This window comes from Pterocles gutturalis, unplaced genomic scaffold (assembly GCF_000699245.1).
Source record: "Pterocles gutturalis isolate BGI_N339 unplaced genomic scaffold, ASM69924v1 scaffold8525, whole genome shotgun sequence".
Taxonomy (NCBI): Eukaryota; Metazoa; Chordata; class Aves; order Pterocliformes; family Pteroclidae; genus Pterocles; species Pterocles gutturalis.
In genome coordinates this window covers 74,153-87,587 of record NW_010140837.1, presented here as the reverse complement: position 1 = coordinate 87,587, position 13,435 = coordinate 74,153, and the positions used below count along the sequence as shown (strand labels likewise).

The following is a 13,435-nucleotide window of genomic DNA, read 5'->3' as shown; positions in this document are numbered from 1 at the left end:
GTTCTTGTAAACTTGTAGTGCTTTTTCTGTTATCCTATTTTTTCAAAAGTAAGAATGTCAACTTTTCTTTATCTACAGTGTATATAATACTAAAAAACATCTAAGAGTACAAGCAGTTGTTTTCCTTCCCTATACATTCTTAGAACAACTTAGGGCAGGAAATACCTTGTTGTTTAATTTCTAATAAATTTCATGTAGCGGAAAAACCTGGTTACAATATCACAGCATCTAACATAAACTTCCTAGAGAGTCTTTAAGACCTAATTCTATCATGCTTTTAGGCTTTGAGTTGAACTTACTTTCAAATCAGGTGCATATTATTGAGATTGTGGTGTTTCTGCTTGTGTTCTTATGGCTTATATTTGGATAATCTTGTTTCAGAAATGAATAAATATGAAGCTAATTAAATACTCTATATTGTAAAATATTGAAATAATACCATTAGGGCCCTTATATACAAGTCACAGACATTTCCATATTTATATTAAAGCTAGTCCACTCTCTTATTATGTTAGCTATTGTTGGTTTGATGGCCAATTTAATTTTGTCATTATATTAAAAGCCACATATACCAACAATCATTTCAAGTGCTTTCAAGCTATTATAGTAATGAAATAATAATACAGTGTCTCGGAGCGGTTTATTGGCTTGCATATATATTCATCAGTTATCTAGTTATTGCTTCCTTGTTTTCTTCTCCCCAACTTGAGTATAAATGACAAACCACTGTATAACAAATTTCCTGAATTGCAAAAATAACAGTTTTAATTCTTGATTCTTTAAAAAAAGTAGCGGAAGCTAGTTTTTAATGAAAACATCTGAAAAATAAGGAATTACCAAGACAGAATGACTTATTTTTATTTCTAATGTTTGATTCTGTATCATCATCAATGGAAACAAGAGGCAGATGAGTTACAGGAACACAATACAATACTCATGTTTGGAGTTAAAGTCTACTTTAGATGTGGGAACTGAAGGCTAAAAGAGTGGACGCTGGGCAGAGAAATTGTCTGGTCTTGTATGTAATTGTAATTTGAATTATTCTCCCACCCTGTTCTGAAGATGTGTGTATGTGTACACTGGAGGTAGCCAAATGGAGCTGTTGTGAAGAGATTAATGTAGGCAAACAGAAAAAGGAAGGCTGTATTTATAAACATATGAATTTTAAGTGTGGTGTTTTGTGGCCCGTTGCTGCAGTTACATCTGTCATAGCAATCACACAACCACATTGAGTTCCATTTTACACCTGCGTTTACATTTTATCTAAATTTGTATTTCTGATTAAACTTGTAAAGTTCAGACTTGCAAAACTTTCAGGCTTCTTGTTGTTACAGATAATGTAAGAAAAAATGTGGCCTCTGTTCATAAAAGTCCAACAGATTTCACTGGGTTGCAGTAGGTTGGAAGTTGCCTGAACATTAAGTACTGAGTTTTCCTTTAAATGCCCTGAGACATCCAGACGGAGTTGGCAGATGTGCTGTAGGTGATATGGAAGACTCATGCTATTTTGGAAAGGCAGAATAGTGGATACCCAAGAGTCCCAAAAATTTTCAGTGTCTCTGAAAATTGAGGCCCCTGAATCTCACTCGTCCTTCATCGGAAGCACTGTTAAGTTAAATGAAACCTATTTCAGCTTCTGAATTGTTCCAATGTGTTATTACCCTTTCTGTATGACACTAGACTGCTCTCAAAGTGAAGGTTTTTTCCTTCACTGCAGTAAACTGCTATTGATAGTTTTAAACATCATCAAAACAGACCAGTGAACACTGTACTTAATTTTATCCTGTAGCTTACTCACCATTTCATAAATTAGGGACAGACATGGAACACATTGTCACTTTGATACTAATGTTCATGTGAGATTTAGTCTAAACATCATCAAAACAGACCAGTGAACACTGTACTTAATTTTATCCTGTAGCTTACTCACCATTTCATAAATTAGGGACAGACATGGAACACATTCACTTTGATACTAATGTTCATGTGCGATTTAGTCCTGCTTTGTCTTCCAGCACTCCAGCATTTTGGAAATTGCAGTGCCCCTTTGCACTCCAGTTTTTACATACCTTCAAAATCAGCCATCATTGGCTATATGTTTGCTCTTATTACAGCCATATGTTTCAGGTTTTTTGGTGATTTTTACTTAGATCTGAAAGGTCTTACTTCAAAATTAATGACTTCAGCAGCATTGATGCATTAAACCTTGGGTTACCAGGACATCTTTTTACTACCTTGGGTGTACTCATGTGTGAAATCTACTGCAGTAATTACAGCAGTTTCAGATGCTAAACTTCAAGTGTGCTGAACACTTCAGACAGAAATGTTGAAAATACACCCAACATTCCTATAATGGAAGATGCAAACAAAACCCAAATTTTTGACCTTCGCATACAAAAGATTAGCATCTTAGGTTAAGCTCTTCACTTTTTGTTATTTTACAGTTGTGATTATGAATTGCGTATCTGTACCGAGTCCATTTTTAGAGTAAATTGAATCTTTAATGTCAAATTTCGAAGGACATTTTCATTCTTTCTGACACTTGCTTATTTGTGTAAGAGCATTTATTTACATGTATTTATACTGATATTTCACTTGGAAATCATAATTATGTGATACTCACAATCAAGGATTTTGAGTTTTTACATATTGTGTAAATCTATTTGCCACTAGAGGAGGGATAAAAAACCCCAAAACTATTCAGGTGATCTAGTGTTAATGTAGGCAAATTCTGCATGACTAGCTTTGAATTTTTCATAATCATCTGTTAGAAATTTCCAATGGGAAAGCCGACTTAGAAACTATGGGGAAGAAGGGAGAAAGACTTTTTATTTTCAGTACAGCGCTCTAAAGGGGTTAGCTATTGTAAGAGACTTCCTCCATGCCACAAAAGAAAAATTGTGATGTTACCCATGTATTATGCAGTTTGATAGTAAAATACTACTCTATCTTATGTTTCAGACAGAGATGTTTAGTGTAGATGGTGACAAGTTCTCTTGATCTGTTTGTCTTTCTTTGCTTTTCTGCCCTTCTGAAGTTGGACAGTGTAAATGTAGCTCTTAATATGTAGATTTCTTTCTTCTTAACTTAGTTTTGGCTATTTCTTAACAGTTTAAACACAAAAACTGAGGACGATGTTTTATTTTGCATAGAAAACTTGGATTTCCGTTTTCCCCCTGCACTTGTCCTCTTAGAGTGTTTTCTGTAGTGACCAGCATTACTTCTCCTCCCTGACAATTTTACATAGCTCATATTGGTAAGCATTTAAAAGGTGACTTAAATCACAAAGGTGAAGGAAGCAATGGGTAAGCCATAATGTAGGTACATAAATGTAATATGAAAACGTATTAATGAAAAAGGGCTGCTTGGTACATAGTATGTGTTAAATGCCTTCTGCAGAACTCCTACATACCATGCCTGATGGTTTATTACATATGACAGCTAAGTTTAATAAGTTTAACTATGGTTTTTCTAGGAACCTTATCTGTATTATCTATTATGTTCTTAAAAGCCAGCAAGGTGTATGCTGTGTTATATGGGCTTAGAAGCTGGTAAAAGTGAAAAAACCTGGTAATAGAATCAGAAATACAATGACTGTTTTTTACCTAGGATTTCCTTTAAAGCTTAAATAAGTGTAAAGCAAAAAGGTTAGTTGTGATTAGAGGCTAAACTTTTGTCAGTTTGCTTGGTCCCCTTGACAAATGCATTTCATGCTATATAGTAGTATGCATTTTTAAAGCTTTATTTCGTGGGAGCTGTAGTGTTCATATCAAATGGTATGATGTACCTCCTCATATAGCTTCAGGGAAGAACAAGGACGTACCTCTTAAAAATGGAGTAGGTAAACCCCAAGGCCAGTTTGAAGAGTCCTATTTAATGAACATCGTGATTTTTATGTATGTTCTTTAGAGAAGATTGAGTTAATTACAAAAATGTAAATTCAGCTACAAAATGTTGATGAACTAAGTGGTAACTAGCTTAAGTTAAGCATCATAAGTTTTAAGAATTAGTTTTAAAACAGTAAAAAAAAGCAAATTTATAGCAAAAGTGCATTATCTGATAAATAGACTCATAGGTACTTTGTCAAGAGGGCTGTGTAATGACTATATTCAGTATTCTTTATGCATATATAACCTGTAGCAGCATGTCCAGAGTATACATGGCAGATAATTTTATATCTGAACACTGCAGAGAATGGAGCACAAGTAGTAGTTTGGGGTGAGTGGAGCAAGAGTAGTTTATCTGTCTGTCAGTTTTATGTGGGTAATTTATATTATTACTAATTTTATTACAACTTTTATTTATTTGTAATTAATTGTTTCAAGAAATGCCAAAACAAATATGGGAATGAAAGCTGTTTGACTCTATGTAGTTATTTTCGTCAGTCTTGGTCTGAATTGCTGTTTGTTTTGGGGTGCCATTCAACTTTTTGCTGTTTGTTTTTTTTTTTTTTGCTCATGACTTGTTTTGCCAATCAACGGGGATAATAGCACAGAGGCCACAGGCAGCAAAAAAAAAAAAAAAAAAGTAAACTTATTTTTACTTATGTCCAAAATGACAAAGTAGTAAGGAAAATAGTACAGAAAAAATAAAGCAAGATAAGGTAAAGCATCAAGACAACAAGCAAACTACTATAGCAAGCACAAAAATAAGCAAGCACCTAATCATTACTACACAGAGTTAGCGATAGTGACTAAGAAAGATACATCACCAATTGCCCTATATTACCATCATTCAGAACCGCAGTCACTGGGGAGCCTGTTTACAGTGAAGGATTTGGAGAACTCATCCCGGCAATTGTGAAATCTCTATACAGTGCGTCCACTGTATAGAGGAGGCTTCCAAATTTCCCTGCAAATGGTCCCTGCTTTTATACAGTTAAATAATCAACTTTCTATCTTAAGCTGTGAAAAACATCTGGTGTGTTTTTTTTTTTTTCCTTGCTAACTTTTACCCGTGCTTGGCCAGAACCCGAGAAAAGGTTAAGAAGAAGTAAAGGTATCTGGTTGTCTTTGATTATGCATTTCTAAACAAAACCCGTGACCGCCCTGCCACATTCTGTCAGATAGAGGTCTGTTTGAGGGTTTGAGATAGGTTTATCTCTTTGGCAAGTGGGGCTACTGTTACACAACTATTTACAGCAAGCGTTACAGCAAAGCTTTATAAGCGTTATAACAAAAGCTTTTATAAATTGGCATAAATTCATAAGGTAATACATTTCATATGTGATCAATATTATACATATTAGGTATATTGTTAGGTTGTGAGGTTCACCTAGAGGTCAGTTTTGGTTCAGGGCCTCACTTCTCAGGCCCTAGTATTTCATGACTCAACTAAACATGATGGTGTGGGAGTTCTATCTCAAGAAAAATCAGAAAATACTATCTGAAGTCTTTCTACTTGTAACTTGTTTAGTCAACTTTCTACAATATCAGGAGAAAGGAATAAGAAGTTGATTGAGTATAGACCTTGATAATTAAGGGAAAAAAAAATGGTTTGGTAAATGAGATGAATGTAAAATGAAGAAAAGGGTTAAGCAAGCATAGGAAACGTGAATTAAAATTGTTAGGGTTCACTTGATACAGAGGTCGAAGGAAAATATGTTGATTATGCTCTTGTAAACCAGAGAAGAACAGAATTCAACTTTACCAGCTTTAGTGTTGTAATGATTCCTTTTCTGGGTTATCTATGTTCTTGATAATGCTGTCTCTGTGCACAGCTCATGGTACTCAAAAATGACAGCAACACATGAGCAAAATTGAGGCTGCTTCTGTTATGGTGGGGTTCAACCTGATAGAATCATGGATGGATATATTTGGAAGATATTCCTTTAAGAAGACCTACACTGTGGAGATTTTGAATCTTAAAATAGAGCAGCATTAAGTCTTAAGAATGTTAAGTGTGTAAAGGCAAGCCTTGCAGAAAGTGGTAGATTAGCACCACCTGTTTCTGGCTCTACATTGTTACTATCATAATATGTGTTAAATACATGTATACCTCTGTGTCTTGAAAGTCGTATTTGTAGCAATTAGAATTCTGTCTGAAAGTTGGTACGAACTTGTGCAAGTTCCTGTAAAAGTCTTTTAGTTCCTAAAAAGTCTAACCAAACTTGACTTGACAGATGCGTTGAATAAAAGCAAAACTAGTACTTAAACAAAATGACTTGTGAAGTAAACTGATATATCAAATGTGCTGATGCCTCAGAAATTAGGAAAAATATGGTCAATTTCAGTTGAGTGATTATGGAACAACAAAAGTTCTTATGTGATTTCAGAAGGACAGGATGCAGAGATATGGTTAACACTTGCAGCATAACTGTAGAAGTGTGGGTTAAAAAAAGTGAAATCACTTATTGCTCGTTTAAATGTGTTTCTAATCTCTGTTTTAAATGTTTTCAATTGCTTAATGGATTAAATTGAAGAGTATGCATGACTGGTTTTAGTATTTCATAATAAATAAACATCCTTTTTTTCCCCCTTTAGTGTCATCTTTGGATTAAACCGTCACTACACCTAATTAAATAATGTTCTGAATTTAGATTTATTGCCTCATGTTTCTTAAAATGTGCCCACCCCCATAAGCCTGTATAGTATAAATTACACTAGAATATTAAAGAAAAAGGAATGCTAACATGAGTAACTAGGTATGGTTTATTATATGCAGTAATTATCTTATTTCTGTTAGAAAAGAAAGATCACGCATGCATCCCCCCCCCCTTTTTGTTTGAGGCTTCTTATGTTCTTAAGTCTCCTTACAAAAAAAACCCACAAAAAACAGCCCCCTAAGCCCCAGCTATTAACATCATAACAAAAGCAGAATGAAGAATTTTAGGACTTCATTGGTTTATACATTTCTGGATTCTAAATTTCAAATCTTTTGTGGTGTTGTTTTAATGGAAGCAAAATACCAAGCAAAAACCAGAGTGCACTAAGGAAGGGGTGAGGTGAATCTTAAGAAGAAAAGGCTGATGACAGTGGGCTTCATAGGATAACTACTTTAATTAGTGTAAATGGAGGAATACTGATAGTGAGCAAGTCACCGTCAAATGCTGGGCACCCTGTGTTAGCGTGGCATCAGACAGTGCGCTGGTAGGTTTTCCCATGGCATGCTCTGTGGAGCAGATCCTGTCCTTGGAGGGAAGATCTTCCTTTTGGTCGTTCAAGCTAGTATGTAATTTCCTTACAAGAAAACAACTCTACTCCTAAAGCATATTCTCATGAGAATTTCTTGCTGTGCTTTTAGAGAAGGGCAAGGCCATGCAGGTGGCATAGTTGCTGTTACCAAGGGGGAGCTGCCTGAAGGTCCCTCTGTGATACTGAGGTGGCTGAAGTTGTCCTGCAGCCAGGGACGTGTGCCGCACAGGATGGACCTGTTGTCTGTAGCTCCTAAATGTGCAACACTCTCCCAGTCAGCAACACTACCTTCCCTACCTTGATCCTCATACCCTTTCCCAAGGGTATTTTAAAAGTTACAGGTTACATTAATTACTCAGTAGAGCAGAGAGGGCCTGTTCAAGATCACCATCTCTTCAAATACAATGTTGTTTGTAAGGTCCTGGTACAACATTATCTTGTAATTATTTCAATATTGCTTTTGTTGTGCAAACTTATATTATTCCAAAAGAGCTCCTGGGTTTGTTTTGTTTGGTCACTCTTTCTGGTGAAGTTTTATGAGCTCTTTGAAGGAATTAAAAAAAAAAAAAAAAAAGTCCTTTTTGTCTCTCATTATAAAACAGAGGAAACCAAATACAAAAAGTAAAATAGATGATAATACTTTATCATTAGGATGATGAAGGTATCCAGAGAAACCAAAAGACAGCAGAAGAAACCCAGTAATTTCAATTTTACTCTTTTCCCTCTTTCTGCCCTGAAAGCTGTCCTGTGTTTCTTGTGTTGGTCTGTAGTTCTGGTCTATATGATATCAGTCAGGACTCAACAAAAGGTGAAAAAAAAAAAAAAAAAAAAAAAAAAAAAGAGGAATTAAGATCTTAAAATTTCAGGGGAGAAGGATTTGGGGGTGTCGGTAGACCAAAAAACTGAACATGAGCTGGCAGTGTGCATTTGCAGCCCAGAAGGCCAACCAGATGCTGGGCTGTATCAAGAGAAGTGTGGCCAGCAGGTCAAGGGAGGTGATTCTGCCCCTCTGCTCTGCTCTGTGAGACTCCACCTGGAGTACTGCATCCAGCTCTGGGCCCCCGAATGCATGTAGAACGTCGAGCTGTTGGAACAGGTCCAGAGGAGGGCCAGATCAGAGGGCTGGAGCACCTCCCCTATGAGGACAGGCTGAGAGAGTTGGGGTTGTTCAACCTAAAGAAGACAAGGCTCCAGGGGGACCTTACAGCAGCCTTCCAGTACCTGAAGGGGGCCTAAAGACGGGGAAGGACTTTTTACAAGGGAATACAGTGACAGGATGAGGGGTAATGGATTTAAACTGGAAGAGGGCAGATTTAGACTAGATATTAGGAAGAAATTCTTTACTGTGGGGGTGGTGAGGCACTGGAAAAGGTTGCCCAGGGAAGCTGTGGATGCCCCATCCGTGGAGGTTGTTCAAGGCCAGGCTGGATGAGGCTTTGAGCAACCTGGGCTAGTGGAGGGGGGGCAGGGGGATTGGAACTAAATGATCTTTGAGGACCCTTCCAACCCAAACCATTCTGTGATTCTAAAATTTGCTTACTAGATTGTTTGCCAAGTAAACAAAGCACAGTTCTCATCTTGATGGCATTATGCTGCATATCTATTTAAGTTTGTAAAAATGTGATGGGGAAATAGGAATGCCAGGGGAAGTTAGGGAACATAACAGTAATCTGTTTGGGAAGGCTCTTGCTGCCCTTACTTATATGAAGCTTACATATGTATCTTCATCTTTCAGCTGCTGTTTGTGAACATCACTTTTGTGTCTGACGTGCCTGGTTTGTTATCCCTTTGCAAATCATTTCTGTGAACAGGGTCATTCTGTTCATGGAAGGGTCATCATTCTTGGAAGGTGTCACTGCCGGTGGCAGGGGGGTTGGAGCTAGATGATCTTTAAGGTCCCTTCCAACCCAAACCATTCTATGATTCTTCCTTGTCTTGAGGTGCATTGTGTATTTGTATGTTCTTTAAATTAAATTTCTGCGTAGTATACTATTTCATTCTCTGCTATGGTTTACACAGGGGTTGTTTGTATGAATTATATGTGACTGCATGTGTATGTTGCGGTTATTTTATAGGTGGTTATTCGTGCTCAAAATGGCGAACTCCTCTATCGTATTTCACCTTGGGCAAGATACGTAGTCCGCGATGAAGACAAAGTGAATTATGATTGGGTACACTGGAATCCACCACTGTCATATATAGTAAGGTTTAAATATTATTTTGAAAGGGTGTATAAAGCTGTGTATCATCATCTTTGTATCCCTATTTGGAAGGAAAAAAAGTTCTTCCACAAAAAGAGAGTAGCGAACTAGTTAAAGCAGCTACCGGAGAACTGAAGGGTTTTTATCCATGGCTTTGACAGAAACAAGAGACTTTAATGATGGATGCTTTTGAGCTACTTCTTCAGTCTCCCACAGAGCATATGAAAAATGGTTACCTGTTAAAGTGGTGTTTTGAACTTTGCTTCCCACATGCTAGGCAAGCTCAATAACTATTCCAGGACTAGGCAGCCTTTCCTGGTACAGAAGAGAGGATAGAACTATCAGAATTGAGTTTAAGAACTAGTTAGCTGCAAATACAAAGTTTTGTACAAAGTTAATGCCATTTGAAGTCAGAAAAAACTTTCAAAAGTAAGGTACTCATGCTCCAGTCATCCTAGTTTCTTTGTATCTGGAAGATCTGTTTATTGTTTTTAAAGCTATTTTACTTCTCATGCACTGCCATAAGAGGGGGAACTCTTTACATGAGGTATGAAAAATACCCTAGGAGAACATTCAGAAGCTTCAGACTGAGTGGTGTTATTTCATATTATTACGCTTTATTTTCACTAAAAAATAGTATGCAATGTTCTGTATTAGAGGCACTGCAACCTCTGTTTTGAGTTGAATTTTAGCACCCACCTCAAATTATGAAGCATGTAGTTGACAGAGAAAGGGTAACTCACATGTAAAGTCTCTTAAAAAAAATTATACTTTATCTGTGGTAACTTTCTTATTTAGGTGTATAGTTTATATGAACATAGTGACCTACCCTATATCTATGATTCTATATCACACCTAGGTCCTCTATAGGAAGAAACTTGAAATGCAGTGATCTGTATGACCTAGAGCAGAAAGGAGGCAAGAACGTTTAGGGTGCAGACAAGGCCTTACTGAGTTAAGTCAGGAGGAAAAAAAAAAAAAAAAAAGAGTCCTTTTATGAATAGGAGAGGCACCCTGTGAAAGTAAAATACAGGGAGCCAACCTCAACCAGAACTTCTTGTTCTTCACGTTATCCCTTTAATTTCTGTTCACGTACATGTGTGTTTTTACTGGTTTTGGTCTAACTTTTCAAAATTTCACTTAAATATTAAATAAGAAATAGAATATAAAAATCTTGTAACTTTTTTTAATTGAAAGAGGGAGGAAAAAAAAACTTTAGGGAAAAACAGGTTTTAAGCAGTAGTTTGCCTATGTTTCTTCAGACAAGACTTTTGTTTTAAAAAATAAAATCCCGATAAACTCTTTCAGGTGTAAGGAGGAGTTTGGTGATGAACTTCAATTGTTTCTATAGTCTTTAAACACTTTCACCCATCTAGAAATACTGTGTACTTGCCCACAGATGTGGGATTTCTTTATTTTTTTTAATACTAAGTAACTGGAATATAGATATTTCTGACTAAAATATTTATCAGTTTTAGTTTGGAGAAGGCAGAGCAACTTCAAATACCTGCAAAAAGCAGGTATGCTTAAAAAATAAAACCCTATCTTTCTGCTGTCATCTTTTATTTTCAAGAAAGCTTCATAGTAGTTCAGAAGAACTTTATAGTACAATGGCTGCTGTAAGTTTGTACGCTTCAGTGTAATTTAAAAAGGATATAAGAAAAGTGTTAAATCATGGATGTCCAGTTTCTTGTTCATGAATAATGTTAATTTGAAATATTAATATTTGAAATACTAATTTGCTTTAACAGTTTAGAATGCTTAAGAACTTCTGAAATGTTTGCTCTCAGATGAAAAACAAGACAAACCTTAAATTGTTTTTAATCTTATGCAAATTATGTGATTGTGACAATGCTTCCAAGCTGTTGCATCCTAATGACAACTGTGGTTTTTCCTTATAGCGTAAGCATCCTTCCCCCAGGAGATTAAAAAGCCTAAGAATCTATGAATCTCATGTGGGGATTGCTTCCCCAGAAGGGAAAGTAGCTTCTTATAAAAACTTCACATACAATGTGCTACCTAGAATAAAGGATCTTGGTAAGTAATACCAGAGATACTTGCAGAGATAAAATTTTAATGTGTCTGTGCTCTTATTAGAAGAGATAATTATCGCGTCTGTAGCTTTTTTTTAGTTTTCATATTACATGCACTATAAAAATAGATTCTTACAGTAGCAGAAATTATAAACAAGTGGAATCTATGGAGAAGAAAGAAAGACTGAGATAGGATATGTGAATCAAAATCTATTTTACAGATTTTTAAGTAAAATGTGATTGCCAAAGCCTAGATAAATATTGCAGGGCAGTTTGCTTTTGGCGTGGTTTGCTTTCAACTTGAAAAAGGACCTTTTTTTGTGAGATAGTCTTCAGAAAATACTGTGTTCTTAATTGGTTCTTTTAATGTAAATCTTGATTCTAAGCAAAGATAAAGAAATACCTGCACAGAAAGGATTGTCCTTTCTGTTTGCCAGAATAAGCATGCTAAATTTTTTATTCCTGAACGGTTGCTGTGAAGTATTAGAACATGGAAACTTTAAATGTAAGAAGTCTTCTTTTAGAAAAGAACTTCTACTATACTGGCAGGGATGTATGAAACAGCTGGCATGATTATCCCAGGAAGCACAGCAAAACTGTTCATCTCAATTTCTACTTGATTATTTTTTTCCTGTGGTGTCTTTGCAACGTTTCTATAATGGAACAATATTAGTAATTGCAGGCTTTTTACTACCTTGTAATAAAATATGTTTTCTTACACTTAGCTGTAAAATAGTTGTGACATCCATGGCTGAGACCTCTGTGGATGGTGGCTGTGCTTGTGTGTTGTGTGATTTTTTTTTTTTTTTAATTTTATTTTTTTTTATTTATCAGAGTGCCTGAAGAAGCCGTGTGTTTTTCTCATAGGTTTACTTGTTGAGTCAGTGTTTCACAGAATGTGGCTTTTGCCGTTCAATAAAGTTGAGCTTGCAGGTGAATTGAGGGAATTTGCACATCTGGAGGCCCTCAGCAAAAAGTAAATTTGGATTCCACGTTATGTATTTGTGACTCTTTCCTTACTGACAAAAAATTTCCCTCATTCCAGGAGGTTAATATGTTTAACAGAGTTGGGAAAGCTTTCTGCTTTACCTACAGGAGAAATGTAATGAAAAGGCTGATACACCACAAAATAAAAGCAATATCAAATTTAGGTAGGGTATACAGAAGTGATAGGTAATGTTTGCTCTTATTTGCATTAAGTAAACAATATGGGAATTATGGAGGGTTTTTAATGTCTTTTTAGGAGCTATTATATGTGGTTTTAGAGTATCTTGTTAGGACAAGCTTAAAGACATCAGTATTTAAGAATACTAAGATATTAATAGTTTGTAGAAAAATGTGCATGAAAAATAGCAAAATAAATAGCAAGCAAATTGAATGAGAAATTTGATGCTGTGTTGCCTATTATTTATAAAAATGCTGTAAATAAGAATAAGTGCAATGAGCCTGAATTATAAAACAGCAATGAATCTGACAAATTGTTGAGCTCATGCCAGCTATCTCCTAATAATAACTCTTTCATATGTGTGAAAATTAAAAACAGAAGCAAGATCAACAAAAAAAATCCCAGTATCTTGTCTAAACTAAAGAATTAAGTGAAGATTTTGGTTAAACTCATAAAGAGAAGTAGTGGCAATCTCAACAGACTGTAGATTAAACCTGAAGGTTATCTTTTACTGATAGTCCTCACTTGCTAGCTGTCTGGGGCACTTATTCACTGATACTAAAGATAGCTTCAGTTAAGATGTGTGGCAAGTACTGTGGCTTCACCGTTAGTATATTGTTTTAGCTTTAGATTTCCCTCCCTGAGTAGTACACTGAGCTGTCTTAGGGGAAGGACTAGACAGTGTGTCCTCAGCTGTCCTGGGATGTCTTGGTTCTTCAGTAAACTCATAAGTAAAACACATTGCTATTGTGTTTTCTCTTTTTTGAATGACTCTTACAGAGGGGGGAATGTAATCATCAAAGTTGGAAAAAAGTGGTTTTGAAGTGGTAGAAAAAGATTCTGTAGGGCATAAGGTATAGTATGTGTAGCCAGTGACTACCCCTATACCCCCTAACTGCAAGC

At 36.0% G+C, this 13,435-nt stretch overlaps 1 protein-coding gene across 1 annotated transcript in view; it reads left to right on the top strand.

Annotated features, from left to right (window-relative positions):
- Nucleotides 1–8,287: 8,287 nt before the first annotated feature.
- The window catches only part of GBE1 (glucan (1,4-alpha-), branching enzyme 1), a gene marked incomplete at both ends in the record, with an annotated part of 70,468 nt that continues 65,320 nt past the window's right edge, over nucleotides 8,288–13,435 (top strand). The window contains 3 exons of the mRNA XM_010083825.1: nucleotides 8,288–8,350; nucleotides 9,209–9,334; nucleotides 11,236–11,371. Of these exons, the coding sequence (XP_010082127.1) occupies nucleotides 8,288–8,350; nucleotides 9,209–9,334; nucleotides 11,236–11,371 (325 nt within the window). The remainder of the gene's footprint in view (nucleotides 8,351–9,208; nucleotides 9,335–11,235; nucleotides 11,372–13,435) is intronic.